Below are 19,239 nucleotides of genomic sequence, written 5' to 3'. Positions count from 1 at the left end.
GATGGTTCAAATATTTCTCGTAGTTTTTTAAAGCCGTAATGTAGTAAAATATTTTTAAATTTTTAAATTTCATTTCATATTTACATTAAAATTCACAAGGAATTCAAAAAAAATATAAAAATACTTTTTTAAAATTTTAGAATATAAAAAAAAATAAAAAATTAATATTTGCAGTAAATAAAAAAAATCTCAGTAGACATCCGGTTTAAAAATTCTGATAAATTCTCTTTTTTTATCAGAAATTCGTAACTTTTTAAAAAAAATTATAAAATACTCAGAGAAATGAATAAAAATATTTTGAATAAAATTACTGGGGTCATCCTTGTAGTGGTCGAATTACCCCAAGTTAATTTATTAATTTGAAATTAAATTATTTAAGTTACAACACTATTTACAATAACCACACGTTAATGTTTTTATTGTCGGGACTGTTTAATTTATTTGATATATTATATATTATATATATATTTAATTATTTAAATCCACACCGTTTCATTTTTTTATTTATTGCACGTCCCTGTTTTATTAATTTATTTATTTACTACTAATTAAATGCTTTTTATTTAAAAGCGTTTACTTCTCTTTCAAAAGGAGGAAAGATGAGAAGAAAGTATCGTAAGAAATATATGGTAACTATATTGATTGACTGAAAGTATATCTAAAAATACATTTAGAAAACTCTATTAATTGTAATAAACTCGAACCAATATTTATATAAATATATGAGGTAAAATTATAGCTCATAAATTATAGATATTTAAAATATAGAGATAAAAAGTCTACTGTTTTTCTTTTTTCGAGACTTAGATGTGTTGTTATTATTGTTGTTTTGTTAGATGTTTAAAAAAAATAATTGTCAGTCTCAAGCCAAGTACGGATCTAATCACTAGCTCGGTGTGGATTTTGAACGAACACATTTAATAAAATTGACTCACAATTTTATTTAAAAAAAAAAAAGAAGAAATAAATTAACTGTTTAAAAACACTTTATTTTTCAACCCATTACTGATGGCGCTCGTGATCCAACTGTAAAATCTTTGTACTGAGAGAACACAGAGATCTGTAAAATATCATTTATTTATTAATTTTTTTTTATAATTAGATTTTCATGATATCAGCATCGAAACTTAGGGCCAGTTTTTAAAATTGAGTTTAAATTTATACTGCTAGTATATCATTAATAATATATAAAAATAAGGTGAGACCATTGGTCTTAAATTAACGTCTTTTTGACTGGCTGCTGATACTGAAACTTTAAGTTCCAATGCAGGTAATCATGAAAAATATTGTGTGTAACTCAAGACTTCACTGCGAGTGATGTCGGCCAAATTCACTTATTATTTGAAGTAAACGATAAACATAAAAATATTAATACCTTATCTTTCAGTCTTTGACAGAGCTGAAGAGCAATTGTCAATAATACCAAGGCATCATTAAGCCACGGGACATTACATTCAGCTTGTTGAGACTCATATTTAACATTCCCATGTGTACTCTCTAGCTGATAAACAGCCAAAATGAGCTTGTAGCTCTGAATATAAAAACTGATTGCTAAGTTCTCTGGTAAATTCGGATTTAATGATTTCTAAATAAAGAAAGTGAAGATTATACTCAGTGTTTTTTTTTAAATTAAGGCCATTCTCAGAAAGTGCCGCCCACTTTTTAAAAATTTCCAATGATTTTCAAATTTCATAAGCGTATCAAATTTTTATCAATTAATTAAAAGAAAATTAAAGCATTAATTGAAAAAAGGACAACGTAGTCGTAATTTCGCCAATATATAGATTTAAAAAAAAATTATTTATACTTGATATTAATTAGGAGTTAAACAAAATTCGTTAAATAAATTTCAGTAAAATCGTCATGTCAATTTTATAATTCGAATTTTTAAATTTTGGCGGCTAAAATTTATTCAACAAATTTCGTTTAACTCCCAATTGATATCAACTGTAAGTAATTTTTTTAAAATTCTATATCTCAACGAAATTACGACTACGTTGTCCTTTTTTCAATTAAGGTTTTAATTTTTTTTTAATTAATGAATAAAAGTTGAAAGTCATTGCATATTTTCAAAAAGTGGGGGGCACTGTCTGAGAATGCCCTTAAATTAAATTATGTTAAATATTTACCATGTTCCGACTCCTCATTAGATCATCGATAGTCTTCTTTTTAGGGACAATCAAACTCGACCTACTCCGCTGAAGGCATCCAAGAATATTTGCTAATATATGTAACACTTCTTCAGATGTTTTGAAAAGATAATTACGATCTACGTTATCAATATGCGCTATAGCTTGTTGGAGATGATTAGCAGCGTCTTGGATCTGCTGTAACTTCCAGGGATGGTCATTCTGGATGCTTGTCCTCATTGACACGTTTTGCTGACGTTGAACTTTGAATGTTACTTCCTAATAAATACAAATTCATTTTTTTTAATTTATGACCCATGGTTCGATATTTTAAACATAAACTATTGGTTTAAAACTTACAGCATTAGTAATACTGTCTCCAGTAAGTACGACCACACATTTAACTTGATCATGCGGAGAAGAAAAAACAAATCTGTCAACTTTGCACTGCTGGTCGTTACCAAAAAGAGCCATAGGAAAACGCGAACAACATTCCTAGAAAAAAATTTTTTTTAAATCCATTGATATTTTTCTCTGACAATATTTATTTTGTTTGTTGAAAATAAATAAAAATTTTTAATGTCCGATACTTTTAGTATCATGCTTTGAACTGTGACAGGATTAAATATCCATATCAAAATTCTCCAAAAAGTTATTTTTAATTTTACTCCAAAACTAAAATATTTTTTCAGAGTATAATCAAGTACTTGATCTAAATGACGGAGAATTTATAGTTCACTCAAAACGTGACTAAGAAATCAAACAACATTCGAATGAACTCGCATCGATAATTCAAAATACACCGCAATAAATCGCGGCAAAAATACGGAATTGTTATACTAGATGTATTACCGAAATATCCCGAGGTGACAGGACTAGTTCACTGCGTTTTGGTCCCAAAACATTTCATCCCCGCGACGATTCATGACAATGACAACTTACACTTAGACAAATAATATCCGATAATTTATCTGTTGGACAATTGATACTTAAATAAAAATATTAAATACAATAAACCAACTATAAATATTTTTAATTATGAATATTTTATCAATATAATTTTAATACACACTTTCTCATAACCACATCATTTAGCACCATAGTACATAATCGATCGTTAAGAATTATTTACTTTATATTAATAATAAAATATTATCTCTTAATTACTTATTAACATTAATTTTTAGCGATCAATATAGTTAACTAATTAGTATCACAATTGCTTAAGGCACTTATACAAGACAACTGAATATACAAGACAACATAATATCCAGAAGCCGCGATACTTGACTACATTTAAATGATCTTTTAGATAATATCGTTATTATTATTGTAATTATTCTTATTAATATTATTATTGTTGTTGTTTAAATTAAATCATTGGGTTACTAAACTCAAAATTACATAATATTCGGTTGATGGAAAAAAGTATAGATAATTTTTTTCATGGATTTGATGTGCTTGATAATAGTACAAATATTGATTAAAATAAAACATGATTAGAAATAACTATCAATATAAGGTAGATTGTCATGGTTAAGATGTCATAAGATGAACAGTCGTCAGGATGATTTATCTCACAGATATATTGTCAGGGATTAATTGTCCGAGGATGATTAGTCGGGCGAATGAGTTGTCGGGGATGAAATGTTTTGGGACCAAAACGCGTGACACCGACAGGACTAAATATCAGTCAAAATTCTCCACGAATCTTAATATCAACCTCAAAAATATCCACGGGTCGTAAAATTCACTCAAAATTCCTGAAAAAAAATTCAAATACATTTACAATATTAAATTTGTGGTGGATTTTATGTCTCATGAATAATTTTGATGAGGATCTTTAGTCAAGTAACCCGACTAGTCAACTTACCGCTTCAACAAGTTTTCATTTCAAATTTTACTCCAAAACTAATAACTTTATTCATGATCCTGAAGTTAGCAGACAATTAGTAATTTTCAGATTTCTTTTTCAACAAATCAATTACAAAAAACCGAAAACTAAAAATACGCACATGTAGAAAATTTTAAAAACTACAGTTGCAATTTTTCTAATTATTTCCTTTTTTATAATTCATCGTTTAAAAAAAAATCAGAAAATTATTAGACGTCGACTAACTTCAGTATCATATTTATTCCCAGTAAAATTTAGATCAAGTACTTGAATAAATTTGTAGTTTAAAGATCTGGTACTTGTCTGTATCTGTACATGATATGACAGCCCAAGAAAATTTCAGTTTAAAAAAAAAAATTAAATTTAAACTTACTGTCAAAATTGACCGCAACTGTTGCAAGCATGGATGCACTTCATCATGAAGCACCCACTCGAATTCCATTTGCTAAAAAAATGAATAATTACAATTAAAAATTATATTTAAACAATCACTTAATCTCCAGTTGTCAAGTGTTCAAATATTTAAAACAATTAAAAAGTAAAAGTAATCTTTACTGCAAGTGATAAATCCATTTTATTTGTCGTACTACACTACAATAAATAAATAAAAATAAAATAATGGTAAATTAAAATATTTAAATTAACGAGTAATTAAAATAAATATGTGACATAACCTAGTGCACTTTGTTGATTTAAAAATTTAATAAATCTAAATAAAATAATATTTAAGTAAATTATTAAGTGTGAGAACTTGATAAGATTTATTATCATTCTGCTGATTATATCACAAGGTCATTTTGATTAGATAAATGTTAGGTAAAAGTGAATTACTTACCAGATTACGAGCCTCCTCCTTCTCGTAGTCCGACATTTTTAAATAAATATTAATTTTTCAATCGCAATCATGTGAGATGTCAGCAAGAAAAGAGAGAGAGAGATATAAATTTTGTCATCCCACAAGAGACTGGACTTCGGGTGTCATCGGGTGTCGTCGGTTTTTACTCCCACCTAGATGTTTTTTGTGCTGAATGTTCTCCCACTTTTCTGTGCGCGCGCGCAGTTTATAAATTTTCGGTAGTGGGGGAAATTTCCGAGATCTATTCTCTTTCTGGGACCACAATAACAAATTTCTAACATAACCTACTCGTGTTTTTGAATCTACAACGTGAGATCAATAACTTATTACTCCATATTTTAAATAAATTATTTGTAAATATAATTTTGAATTCAAATAATTTGAAATGGAAACTGTGCCAAAAGATTTAAGAAGTTTGCGCGCGTGTTTAGTTTGTTCTCTGATTAAGGTAAGAACTTATTATTTTAACCTCAAATAATTGTTATATATTTATATTTGTATATTTATTGTAATTGTTTATAATTTATTTCAGACCTTTGATCAATTTGAAATTGACGGATGCGATAATTGTGATGAATTTTTGCGGATGAAAAATAATAAGGACAATGTCTTTGATTGCACGAGTGCGAATTTTGATGGGTAAGTAAATTTATTTTTAAATTTCGTTATTGACATAAAAGTGTGATAAAGATAAAATTTTTTTTTATTAATTTGAATCTGTTTGAAAATAAAAAATTTTCAAATATTTTGTGGTCAACAGTTTAAGGCATGGGAATAATTTTGAAAGGATAAAGGACTGGGTTTTTACTTCAAGGGCAGTCTCAGATAGTTCCCCTTTTTTAAAAATTTCCAGTTGTCGTCAATTGGAAGTAAAACGAAATTTTTTGAATAAATATCAGTAAAATGATGTCAACTTTATTAGTGAAAGTAGCTGGCAATTGTCAATTTAACAAATTTAAAAAAAGAGAATTAAATGTAAAGTAAATAAAATTTAAAAAAATACACATTTACAGAATTTGAAAATCAGCAAGTGCATTTTTTTTATTTTTATATTTTTGATTGATTAATTCATTTATTTGTAATTTGAAATTTGTCTCATATCTGTTACTAAAGTTAGCTGACATCTAAAAGATATTGGATTTTTTTTAAAACGATAAATTATAAAAAATTTCTCCTCTAGTTTTTTTGATTTTCTACATGTGCATATTTTTATATTTTATATTTTTGTCATCGATTCATTTAAAAAAAACTCCGAAAACTTTCAACTGTCTGTTAACTCCATGATTATCTGTCACATTCGCTCTCATGTAAATTTTATAATTTGAATTTTCAAATTTTGTAGGCTGAAATTTATTCAAAACATTTTGTGTAATTACTAATTAATAACAACTGTAATTTTTTTCAAATTTGCATCTTAATTATAATTAATTGTTTTTTAATTAATTGATAGAATTTGAATACAGTAATGACATTTGAGTCATTAAAATTTTTAAAAAGTGGAGACTGTCTAAGAATCCCTTCAAATAATTAAATAAAATAATGATGATACTGAAGTTAGCAGATGTCTAATAATTTTTGGATTTTTTTTTAGACCATAAACCATAAAAAAAAAATATTTGAAAAAATTGCACCTGTAGTTTTTTTAATTTTCTACATGTGCATATTTTTATTTTATTTTTTTGCAATTGATTTGTTGAAAAACAAAAATTCAAAAATTTTTAAATGTCTGCTAACTTCAGGATCATAAAATAATGATGATAATTAAGTCACAAATTTATAATGATTTATTATTTATAATTAAAGAATGATTGCGGCAATGAGTCCAGAGGACAGTTGGGTCGCCAAGTGGCAAAGAATAAGTAATTACATATTTTTTTAATTAATTTTATTTCTTAATTATCCTAAAATAAATAAAAGAACTGAAATTAATATCTAAAATTTTTAGATCGTTTTACAAAAGGAGTCTACGCCATATCAGTATCAGGAAGATTACCAGCAGGAGTCATCAGGGAAATGAAAAGCCGTGGAATTGTTTATCGTCCACGCGACACAAGTCAAAGATAAATATTTTAAATATAATAATAATTATAATAAGATATATATTTATCATTATAACTAACAATACTTCAATAGATATGTAAACAATAATTTTTCTTTAACAATTTGAGATTCTCTGTGAATTTATTCTCCTATATATATATTTATATATCAAATTTGTGCGTAAAACAATTATTGTAATTTAAAAATTTTGGAGGGAATAGTGTTAATAAAATAACTTTTTTAAAAACAAGACTAGTAGAGATTAATAATTAATTAATTAGTTAATAAGTCTTCTCAATTAAATTTGACTACCTCCAGCAGTGATGGCATGTCCATGAGACGGAACATAACGCAGAGCTGGCAGAGTATTATTAACACAATTAAGCCACAAATTAGCACAAGTTACGTGATAAATGTTGTCATTGTAAACAATTTTATCACTGGTGACAATTGTCAAGCAAAGTGCGCACGCTGATCCATAGTTTTGATGCTGGGGAAAAGCTGGTAACTCAGTTACGATCTAATTCAAATAAATTATTATTAATTTACAATTAATACATTTTATTAATTAATTAATTTACCGGAATGTTTGCATAAAATGGTTCCATTTCAGCCCAAATTTTGTCTATTTCCATCAGCAAATCATCAAAGCCCATTATGTTTATGTACATTTCTTTGTGAGAAAAATTAACGCGACGACAGACACCAGCTACTTCAGCTAAATCTTTAAAAATAAAATTATTTTTTGTCGTAATTATAATTAATTTATAATTTAATTAATATGAGGACTTACTGCAAAGAAAACTGTAACCCTGAGCAGAATTTAAAACTTCTTGGAGTACCGTTTCGGAGTTGATGCTTGTAAAAATATTGGCAGCTACTTGGAGCAGCAGCACGCAGCTCTCCATGTATTGCTTCCACTCCCAGTAAATTAACTGAGTAATTAATTAAATTGATTATCATTTAAGTCAATACTTAATTAATTATCTAAAATATTTAAAAATACCTGGTGCATATTTTCAGCCTCTTTGTCTTCATCGGCATTGGCGGGAAGAAAAGATTTAAGATCCAGACTAGGAACTGAATTGGATCGAGTCAAAACCGTTCCATTGCCAATATCGATACTATTTACCGATATCGTGTCCTCTTTCTGCATGACTTTTTCTAAAATACAAAGTGATTTTTAATTTAAAATAAAATTGATGGTTTACATTAAAGTAAATAATTTTACCTGGATCAATAGTGACTTCATACTTTTCTTCAAGAAAGTTTATGGTTTTTTCCGGACTCGCGGTGATTTCGAGTTGCGCAAAGGCTTCTATTGTTTCCTGAGCAAAAGATATTTCCGATTTATCATTAGCACTCGGTAAAAATTGCTCGAAGTCACTGAACAAGTCCATGGAATCATCAACACTGGCTACCGCTGTATCAAAACTCGTCTCAGTCGTCTGTTCCGCGGACACAAAGTCACCGAAGTCATCAAGAAGATCAGACCCATCAGGATTTTCTTCACCTGCTGCTGATTTTGGTGGTTCCTCTACAAGTACTCTGAGTGCGCTGTACTTGTCTTCAACCGGTTGCAGACTCATTAAATCCTGCGGTGAAATTTCAGGTCTAGGCACTGGTACAGATACTGGTACTGATACTGGTACTGGTGCTGGTACCGGTGCTGGTGCTGGTACTGATACTGAATTATCTCCATTTATTTCTCTGGAACTAGAACTCGACATTTGTTGGACCTGTTCACTACTACTCCTAATGATAGTGTCCTTAAGAATAACAGTGCTGGCTTGATTCTTAACAACACACTTTGAAAATAAATTATTTGAATTATCAATACGGTCTTTATTAATCACCGGTGAACCCATCAAATTACCACGACCCATATTTCCATTACTACTATTATTTTTACTTGAACTAGACTTTTTTTTATCAGCAAGACTGATTCCTCCACTGAGATTATGATTTGCCAGTCTGCTGCCAATCGCTGATCCCTGCTTAGAATCCAACTTTAATATACTAGGAACATGAGACGTAATCGGCGCACTTTGAAACTCAGTAAAATCATCATTCAAATCCACCGATGAAATAAAATTGTGACTTTTACTGTCATTACTCACAGGAGTAAATTTATCATCAGTGAAACTCCTGCTGGCAGACACACCCACCCGTTGATCAACTCTCGACTCACTGACCGAGTTGTTGACAGCAGGAACGGACGAGTAGTCAAAATTTTTATTACCTCTCCGGTCATGTTTATTATCAAGATCTCCAATGAGACTGGTCTCCGGGGACTGGACACTAGTACTCTGGAGCAAAATATTCAAATTAAGCCGCGGTATCGGTGGTCCAGGTAACATATGGAGAACATCCAGGTTTGTAAATGCGTAGGAAGTCTGTGCAATAGCAGTAAGTGCCAGTACGATGTACAGTTCTTGCTCAGTAAGTTGTCCAGCATACTTCTGATTAGCAAGACTCCAAATGTAACCTAATACTTCAGTCGGCAGTTGACTAGTTAGCAGCAGAGGAAATACTTTATTGGTGTCCACCAGTAGCTCGCCTTGGATGGCTCCAAGTCCCAGTCTGTCTTCTTTCACAGAATCCCAGACTCTTCTGTACATCGGAGGCAGGACATTCGATGTAGGCCAGAGCCATGCAGGCAACTGGCTCGACTTTTTATCACCACGAGATTTATTCATTTTTAACTGTCACTCAATTTAAATATTCTACAATTATTATTTACACAGCAATCATTTTTTAAAAATTTATCTGTCTACCTGTCAGTTCTTTTCATTCATGATCTGTCACCTGGACCTTTTTCTTCTGGATATTTTTCACAGAATCCAACTCTCCAGTATCTATTTTTTTTTTTCTGCTATTGTTGTTCGTCATCTGGGTCCTGGGTCACCTGGAAAATTTAAAATTAAGTTCAAGTGACATCTGGCGGGAAAAAAATAATTCAAATTACTTGGGCATGAAAGTGGCGCCAAGAAGTTGGTGATTGCCGCCTTCTTGCTGGCTGTCTTTTCACAACCGACAGCCCCGTAGCTAAAAAAAAAAAGAGTAAATCAACTGCTGAACACAGAACGCTAACTTGGATCATCAACAATTTATTTAATTCCCTTGCTAATTGAAGATGTTGCTTTTGTTGAGATAAGCGGTTGTGTCAAGTTATCATTGCACGTAATTATAAATATTTATCAGGTAACAATAAATACCAAATGATTATATTTATTTTAAGAACCAATAAATAATTATACATATATTTGTTATCAAGCTCGAGTTCTCGCCAGGACGCCAACGTACATTTTGCCGCGAAAACCTTGCGATCAATTCGTTTAATTTTATTTTATCTCTGCTATTATTAACGCGGTGACTTTATTTCGACTGTTTTATTTATACCTTTTTAATGCAACTGCTGATATTTGTTGTTTGTTAATTTTATATATTTATATATAGATGACAAATAATATTCCAAGTGATGGTTAAATAAATTGGCGTTCTTTTTATAAATTCGATGACCATTTTGTCACGCCGAGTTATTCAAATTATTTTTCGGTATTTATTTAATTTAATCAAAAATTTATTATTTTTAAATTCAATTTTTTTATAAAAGCGGGAAAAAATTTTTATGAATAATTTTAATTTTTATTATTAATTTTGGGTTAAATACTCCATTGTTTTTTATCAGGATCCAGATCCTTTGTATTTTTTTTTATTTTTTAATTAAAATTATTTTATTTTAAAGGAAATCAAAAGGGCTGACACTGACATTTTACTAAAAATTTATTTGTTGACGTAAAACGTCGCCAATTTTGAGCAATGAATGAAATTTGAATTTTTTAAAATTCATTAAAAAAATTTTAAACTTGTGGTAGAAAAATTTATAAGAAACTGGAAACTGGAAGTTTACTTCAATTATTAATTTTTTTAATTAAATGGAAATTTTTAATGAACCAGTTCTTAAAAATAATTATTTATTAATTAAGTAAATTATCCAGCCCGCTCTCGTTAAATTCTAGGCTTTAAAAAAAAATTTTTAGGAATTTTAGTCCTACAAAAATGTTCAGTGTGAATGTAGCAGACATCAGACAAATTTAAAATTTGAATTATAAATAAATAGAGTAAATAATTTTTAAAAAATTCACTTATTAATTTCAAAATTTTTAAAAATTTCATACTATTAATTATTTACTCTAGTTATTTATAATTTTAAATTTGTCTCTGCTACATTCACACTCATAAAAATTTTGTAAATTTTTTCAACGGATTTAAAAAAAATAAAACTTCAAAATATTCTACTGGAGAATAAAAAAATTTCAAATAAATTACCAGGTCACTTTTATAAATTTGATAAATATTCAATTTTGCAATGAAAATATTTTTAAAATCCATACGAAGAATTTTAAAAAATCTCATTCCATATTCAAAATTTTTTTTTTACATAAACGAGATCGTCAGATGTCTGATATCTTAATTATTAGATTCAGTGGTTAAGTAAAAAAAATAATAATTCAAATTATTTTCAGAGCTACAAGAAAAATCACGATGAGCAAAGAAAATGGAAGCGGCGATGCCGCTAAGAAGAAGACCATCGAAGGTATCTACCAGAAGAAGTCACAACTCGAGCACATTCTGCTGCGTCCTGACACGTACATTGGATCCGTCGAGCCAGTAAATGAGCTCATGTGGGTGTTCGACAAAGAAAAAGAAATGATGGTACAAAAAGAAATAAGATATGTGCCGGGATTGTACAAAATATTTGATGAAATCCTCGTCAACGCTGCTGACAATAAGCAGCGAGATCCTAAAATGGACACCATAAAAATAGATATTGATTCTGACAACAACACAATATCCGTTTGGAATAACGGCAAAGGTATCCCGGTAGTAATACACAAGGAAGAAAATATGTACGTACCTACAATGATATTCGGTCACCTTCTGACCTCATCAAATTACGACGACGAAGAAGAAAAAGTAACTGGTGGCAGAAATGGATACGGTGCCAAGCTCTGTAATATTTTCAGTCACCGGTTTACCGTTGAAACGGCGTCCCGAGAGTACAAGCGGTCACTGAAACAGACCTGGGGAAACAACATGGGCAAAGCCAGCGAACCGAGAATCAAAGATTTCTTTGGAGAAGATTTTACCAAAGTCACATTTTCCCCAGATCTTAAAAAATTCAAAATGGAAACACTGGACAGTGACATCGTCGCGTTGATGTCACGTCGTGCGTACGATGTCGCAGCATCAGCACGTGGTGTAAAAGTTTATCTGAACGGTACCCGGGTCCCAGTTAAAAACTTCAAGGACTACGTCGACTTGTACATCAAAGGTAAAGAAGATGATGCTGGAAATCCTCTGAAAATTGCCTATGAAGCCTGCGGACCGCGTTGGGAAGTCGCCGTCACACTTTCAGACAAAGGTTTCCAGCAGATGTCATTCGTCAACAGTATCGCGACAACAAAAGGCGGCCGGCATGTCGATCACGTCACTGACAATTTGGTAAAAAATCTCACCGAGACCCTGAAGAAGAAAAATAAAGGAGGGATAACAATAAAACCCTTCCAAATAAAACATCACATGTGGGTATTTATCAATTGTCTTGTCAATAACCCGACGTTCGATTCGCAAACAAAAGAACACATGACACTTCAGCAGAAATCATTTGGATCCAAGTGTGTTCTCAGTGACAAATTCGTTACGACAATAACCAAAATTGGTATCGTTGAGTCTGTCCTGACTTGGGCCAAATTCAAAGCTGATACCCAGTTACAGAAACTAGGACCCAAATCGAAGCAGAGAAAATTACAGGGAATCCCCAAACTGGAGGATGCCAACGATGCTGGTACTGTCAGGTCACTCGACTGTACTTTGATTTTAACTGAAGGAGACTCTGCCAAAACTATGGTCATATCCGGGTTAGGAATTATCGGCAGAGACAAGTACGGAGTGTTTCCACTGCGTGGTAAATTGCTGAATGTCCGGGAGGCGACGCACAAACAAATTTTGGAAAACGCTGAGATAAATAACATCATTAAAATTTTGGGACTTCAGTACAAGAAGAAATACGAAACTAAAGAAGACATGAAGACTTTGAGATACGGAAAAGTCATGATCATGACTGATCAGGACCACGATGGCTCGCATATCAAAGGCCTGCTGATCAATTTTATCCATCACAACTGGCCGACTTTATTACGCAATGGCTTCGTTGAGGAATTCATCACTCCGATTGTCAAAGTAACCAAAGGATCGCAGAAAATTTCTTTCTTCTCACTGCCCGAGTTCGAAGAATGGAAGAAAGAAACCCCGAATTTCCACTTGTGGAAACCAAAATACTACAAGGGTTTGGGTACGTCAACGTCCGCTGAAGCCAAGGAATACTTCAGTGACATGAAACGTCACCTCATTAAATTCCGTTACGACGGTAACCAAGATGACGAAAACATCATAATGGCATTCAGTAAAAAGTGTGTCGACCAACGTAAAGAATGGCTGACTAATTTTATGGAGGAGACTAAAAGAAGAAATGAAATCGGTCTTGGTGAGAAATTCCTCTATCAAAAAGACACCAAAGCCGTTTCTTTCAGTGACTTCATCAACACCGAGCTCGTTTTATTCAGTAATTACGATAACGTCCGGTCAATACCCAGTATGATTGACGGATTCAAACCTGGTCAGAGAAAAGTTATTTACACATGTTTGTTGAGGAACGACAAGAATGAAGTAAAAGTTGCCCAGTTGTCTGGAGCGATCGCCGAGAAGACGGCGTACCATCACGGCGAAGTCTCACTTCAGACGACGATTATTAATTTGGCCCAAAATTTTGTCGGGTCAAATAACATAAATTTACTGCAGCCACGTGGTCAGTTCGGGTCCCGTTTAACTGGAGGTAAAGATGCCGCCAGTCCCCGTTATATTTTCACGATGCTCAGTCCGTTGGCGCGATTCATTTTCCACAAACACGATGACGCTCTTCTGAAGCACGAGTACGATGATAATAAAAAAATAGAGCCTGTGTATTACGTGCCCGTGATACCGATGGTCCTCGTCAATGGGGCGGACGGAATCGGCACCGGTTGGATGACAAAAATCCCCAACTACAACCCCCGGGAAATAGTAGAAAATTTATACAGAATGATGGACGGCGGGGAGCCTAAACCCATGAAGCCGTTCTACAAAGGCTTCAAAGGAACAGTCGACCCTTGCGGTGAGTTCCGTTACGTGATTTCCGGCGAAGTCTCAGTCATTGGACCCGAGAAAATTCAAATAACTGAGCTGCCGATCGGCACCTGGACGCAGACATACAAGGAGACGGTCCTGGAGCCGATGCTCAATGGCAATGATAAGACACCTGCTTTGATAACCGACTACAAGGAATATCACACTGATACTGAAGTGCATTTCGTGATTAGTGTCAACAGAGACAAGTTGGTCGAGCTGGAAAAAGACGGACTTCACAAAACTTTCAAGCTGCAGACAACGATGCCCATAACGTCCATGTGCGCATTCGATGAAAATCAATGTCTCAAAAAATATGATACTGTCATGCAAATATTCCGGGACTTTTATAAACTGAGACTTGAATTTTATCATAAGAGAAAAAATTACCTGCTGGGTATGATGCAGGCCGAGGCTGCTAAGTTGACTAATCAGGCGAGATTTATATTAGAAAAATGCGATGGTGATTTGATTGTTGAAAATAAAAAGAAGAAGGACATGATTGCTGAGCTCGTTAGGAAAAATTTCGACTCCGACCCGGTGATTGCATGGAAACTGCAGCAAAATCGAGAAGAAGTTTTGGTAGGTTTTTATTTTCATTTTTATTTATATTTTATATATTTTTTTCGAGTATTTATTATTGTTATTTAATTAGTCGTAATGTATTTTTTAAACAAAAAAGGAGGAAGCTCAAGTAAGTCTGGAGATAAGATTCAAAAAATTTGAATTTGAATTTAAATTTAAATTTGAAATTTATTTAAAAATTATTTTTAGGAAGAAATCGCTGAGGCGCAAGATGATGAAGAAGCAGCCACTGCAGCGGCGGTTGAAAAGGAAAACTTTGATTACTTGTTGGGCATGACCATGTGGTCGTTGACAAAAGAGAAGAAAGATGAGCTGCTGAAACAACGAGATGAGAAAGTGACTGAAGTACAGAGACTCGAAGGTAAAACGCCGATGAGTTTATGGCGCGAAGATCTCGATGCATTGATGGCTGAAATGGACAAAGTAGAGGCTAAAGAAGTTAAAGACGAGGGAAAGAGTTCGAAGCTGAATAAAAAACCTGCGAAAATTCCAAAGTCTGAAAGTGTGCGTAAGATAGAGCCGGTGGTAGACAATGAGTTGAAGAAACGCATTGAGAGAGCGGATGCTGTGTCCAAGGACAAGAAAGAAGGCATTAAAAAACAGCCGAGAGTTAAGAAAGAGGCGAAAGCAAATGATGACGCTGATGAAATAGACGCGATGATTGAAGAAAACGCGAAACCTCTGCACGAACGTGCTGGTATTACGCTGGACAAAGTTGATAAGAAGGGCGCGGGTAAAAAAGCTGGCAAGCAGACAACTTTGCCATTCAAGCCGGTCAAGAAGGAGAAGAAGAGAAAGTCCAAGGGCAGCAGTGACTCTGATGAAGACGTGTCTGATGTTGACTTCGAATCTGTCTCTCCCTCGCAGCCGGCGCAGCCCAGAACACCTAGAAGAGCTGCCGCTGCTAAGAAGAAGTACAATTTGGACAGCGAGGAGTCCGAGAGCGACGCGGTGCTTTTGTCTTCAGATGATGAGACCAAGAAGAAGAAATCGGCTCCTGCTCCCAAGCAACCACCGGCTAAAGTAACGTCCATTGAGGACAGCGACTCGGAGATGGAATTCCAGCCGGATAAAAAAATACCCAAAGCCACATCATCACATCCGGCTCTAAATAGCGACGACTCTGATGATAATTTTAAATCTTCATCGAAACCGGAACCTAAGCCCAGTTCTGATGAACTTTTTGATTCGCTCATTGGAAACAATACACCGGCTAAATCATCGGCCAACGTTTCCACTTCATCAGATAACTCGCCCGCGAAACCGGAACCTCCGGCGAAGAAATCTCGCGCTCCGGCTAAAAAGAAGAACGAAAATGCGAACGGCAAAGGGGTGAAGAGAACAGTAAAGAAATTCCAGACTTCAGATTCTGATTCCGATGAAATGTTCTCTGACAAAGCTCCCGTAAGTTGATTTTTAATTAAAAATTTTAATCATTGATATTAATTTTTGATAATTAACTGATTAAATTTTTTTTTTTCAGACAAAGAAGAAAGCAAAAAAAGTTGATAGTTCATTAGACGAATCACCATCGCCGAGAAAAACAAGCGGACGGACTCGTAAAATCGCTTCGTACGCAGACTCAGACTCCGATTAATTGAAACTCTAAAAAAAAAAAACTTTATAAATTACCCGATAGATTTAAGATAATTTTTAAAACTAATTGACGTTTTCTTGAAACAATTCGTTGTTAATTACGAGATAAATTAGAATTAGGATATAAAAATTAAAAAATTTTTATATATCATATATTTAAATGTTGTCTCAACATACGAATAAGTTTAAAGAAACGTTATCGTGTACAGAATGCAATCAAATATTTTATTTGATCAATTAGATTAATCAATAATAACTTTTTTCTCACTAATAATCAACTATAATTTAAGATTTAACTTGCAATTATTTTTTTTTATTAAACATTCGTCTAGTACAGTATCTATAAGTTATTAAATTAAAAAATTTATCCTCTATATTATTGTTTTAATTACAAAGTTAAAAAAAAATTTACATACCTTATTAATGTAATTCATTCCATACTTGTTAATTGATAAGTTTAAATTTCATTAATAAGTAAATAATTATTTTTAAGAAATAAAAACACTTAAGATTTAAATACTTACCGTTTTAAATTTTCGTACTCGAGTTTTGTTATTCAAATTTGAAAAACAAAAATTGTATTTGTGTGTGCGCTGAGTGACTGCATCGTCACTAAAAAAGTGATATATTTATATTAATATGTTTTTTTTTAAATACTCGAGTGATTGTAAACTTAAACGATAAAATAAATATTAATAATTAACTTCATTTATATTTAATTAATTAATTAATTTTCATTTCAAGGGACACCACTAGTGACATTTTTAAGTCGATTATTTTTATACTGTGCATGTGAATAATTTTTAAATTACCGCTTATCGATTCTCGAAACTGCACTTTTTGATACTGAAAGCTGACGTCTAATTTTTGGATTTTTTTAAATATGATAAATAATTAAAAAAAAAATATTTTGAAAAATTGCACCTACAGTTTATTAAATTTTCTACATGTGCATTTTTTTAGTTTTTTGAAAAAAAAATCTGAAAATTTTTAATCGTCTGTTAACTTTAGATCATTTTTCAAATTTGATCGATTAAATTCTTGACGCAGTTTCTTTTATATATTTTTCTATACCATGAACCTCCAGTTTTTCAATCGAATCAAAACTGTAATTTTTTCAGGCCAAAAATCAAAATTTTCCCGCGAAATTTAAAATTTAAACTCTGGCATTTTATTAAATTTGAATTTTTTATCGAGATCAGGCGATACCTTTTAGTTTTAAACTTTTTGGTTTTTTTTATCAAAAATTTCATCATATATTTTATATATATCCATAAATATATCTTTGAAATATCAGAACATTTCATGGTGTAGTTTTCTGTAGGAAAATTCCCGTCACCTTTTATTCAGGCGGTCACACTAGAGGTGGCCCTTAAAAAAAAATAAAATGGATAAGGATTAAAAATAATTAAAATTCATTAGATGGATGAACGTTTTGTAGACACTTCAGACTTGTAATGTATTCTCCTCTGAGCACACTTAAATTATTATTATTATTAATATTAAATTAATTATTTAGTTTTAAATAAAACCGAAATTTAAAAAATGCCCGGGAAAAAAATCGTACCAGATAAAATTATATTCAAATATTTTTGATTAGACTTTTTTTTTAATCTCATTAAAGTAATTAAATATTTAAAATCTACTAATAAAATTATTTACCACATTTACGTTTACTTAAAATTAAAAAAAAAATAAAAAAAAATTTCTTAATAAATTTACTCCTAAAAAAGCTGCATGTCGACATTGCGCGACTATAATACAAAGCAAGGGCACTTGATAAAATAACTTAGTTTTCTATTTTAATAATTATTATATCTATATAACGTACATATATAAAACAAATTGAGTAAAGAAACTAATAATGATTCAGGTCCGTACAATATTAGATGCTTATTTTTTAAAAAATGGTTTTTTTTTTCTTCTTTCTTTTGCTTAATTTTTTTCCATCACTATTATTCGTTAATCATCTCATTAATCATCAATCATCATCATCGTTATCATCATTAATAATCAGCTTTCAATAAATCGTCTCCTCATCTTCCGTAAAAATAATAAATATTTTTCTCCACTCATTTAACATTTATCATTAATTTTAATCTGTCACTCACTTACTCATTTTACCCAAAATTCAAATTCAAATTCAAATTATTAGACACCAAAATTTTTTTACAAAAAATAAAACGTGGAAAAAAAATTCAAAGGAAGATGTGGAGAAGAAAAGAAATAAAGATAAAAAATTAAAAAAAAAGAAGAAAATATGAAAGTTAAAAGAAAATGTCTTTGGGAAATACGAAAAAAATTATCACTTTGTGTCTTTAAAAATTAACAAAATTCCATAATTAATAGTCGTTATTTTTTTTTTTATAATACATATATAATATATCATATATATTATAACGAATAATTTTGGAAAAAATAATACGCAAATATTCATAGAATACTTGGATTGATTTGCGATGATTACGTTTATAATCAACCGGAAACACTAAGAAAAAAAAAATATAATAAATTTCTTTAGTTTCCAAAAAATTAATAAAATAATTAACTTTTCACACTAAAGAAAATTAATGAAAAAATTAAATCGTCGGGCCTGTTTTCGTAGTTTTACTTTACACCACATATATGTATATATATATATAAATGTGGATAAATTTATATATATACATACATACACATAAACATAATCCGATTTTACTAATGTATATATGTATATACATACATTACACATATATATGTATACATATATATTTATATAGAGTATAAATATGTACACGCATGCTAGTTATAACAATTTTCCGTTTAATAATTTTTAAAATTTTTTTTTTCGCACACACGCATTCGCACTTGGAGTAAAAAAAAATTAAGGATTTAAACCTCTCATTCTTTTCTCCCGCATATTTATCAGATTA

General features: G+C 31.3%; 4 protein-coding genes across 6 annotated transcripts; 2 read left to right on the top strand and 2 right to left on the bottom strand.

Moving 5' to 3' along the window:
• Window positions 1–968: 968 nt before the first annotated feature.
• On the bottom strand, window positions 969–4,994 carry LOC130664674 (protein rogdi). 3 transcript variants are annotated; one of them, XM_057464707.1, is made up of 6 exons: window positions 4,859–4,994; window positions 4,397–4,468; window positions 2,490–2,624; window positions 2,130–2,408; window positions 1,376–1,585; window positions 969–1,060 (listed from the first exon to the last, which is right to left on the bottom strand). In XM_057464707.1, the coding sequence occupies exons 1-6, from the start codon at window positions 4,892–4,894 to the stop codon at window positions 995–997; spliced, it is 798 nt and encodes a 265-aa protein (XP_057320690.1). In that variant the 5' UTR covers window positions 4,895–4,994; the 3' UTR covers window positions 969–994. The 3 variants fall into 3 exon arrangements, with proteins under 3 accessions (XP_057320690.1, XP_057320692.1, XP_057320691.1); XM_057464709.1 differs by lacking the exon at window positions 4,859–4,994 and adding an exon at window positions 4,698–4,720; XM_057464708.1 differs by lacking the exon at window positions 4,859–4,994 and adding an exon at window positions 4,579–4,699.
• Window positions 4,925–7,169, top strand: LOC130664675 (transcription elongation factor SPT4). The gene is made up of 4 exons (XM_057464710.1): window positions 4,925–5,327; window positions 5,412–5,518; window positions 6,683–6,738; window positions 6,825–7,169. The coding sequence occupies exons 1-4, from the start codon at window positions 5,265–5,267 to the stop codon at window positions 6,941–6,943; spliced, it is 345 nt and encodes a 114-aa protein (XP_057320693.1). The 5' UTR covers window positions 4,925–5,264; the 3' UTR covers window positions 6,944–7,169.
• LOC130664672 (synergin gamma-like) lies at window positions 6,956–9,824 on the bottom strand. Its single transcript, XM_057464705.1, has 5 exons — window positions 8,151–9,824; window positions 7,926–8,083; window positions 7,713–7,854; window positions 7,501–7,643; window positions 6,956–7,439 (listed from the first exon to the last, which is right to left on the bottom strand). The coding sequence occupies exons 1-5, from the start codon at window positions 9,616–9,618 to the stop codon at window positions 7,218–7,220; spliced, it is 2,133 nt and encodes a 710-aa protein (XP_057320688.1). The 5' UTR covers window positions 9,619–9,824; the 3' UTR covers window positions 6,956–7,217.
• A 117-nt stretch (window positions 9,825–9,941) lies between these two features.
• On the top strand, window positions 9,942–17,035 carry LOC130664668 (DNA topoisomerase 2). The gene is made up of 4 exons (XM_057464689.1): window positions 9,942–10,123; window positions 11,449–14,728; window positions 14,921–16,135; window positions 16,215–17,035. Exons 2-4 carry the CDS (start codon window positions 11,468–11,470, stop codon window positions 16,326–16,328), a joined length of 4,590 nt encoding a protein of 1,529 aa, XP_057320672.1. The 5' UTR covers window positions 9,942–10,123; window positions 11,449–11,467; the 3' UTR covers window positions 16,329–17,035.
• The last annotated feature ends 2,204 nt before the right edge of the window (window positions 17,036–19,239 follow it).

The sequence above is a fragment of the Microplitis mediator genome, chromosome 3, assembly GCF_029852145.1.
Source record: "Microplitis mediator isolate UGA2020A chromosome 3, iyMicMedi2.1, whole genome shotgun sequence".
Taxonomy (NCBI): domain Eukaryota; kingdom Metazoa; phylum Arthropoda; class Insecta; order Hymenoptera; family Braconidae; genus Microplitis; species Microplitis mediator.
The sequence above is the reverse complement of the archived record's forward strand: the minus strand, read 5'-3'. Positions and strand labels throughout refer to the sequence as shown.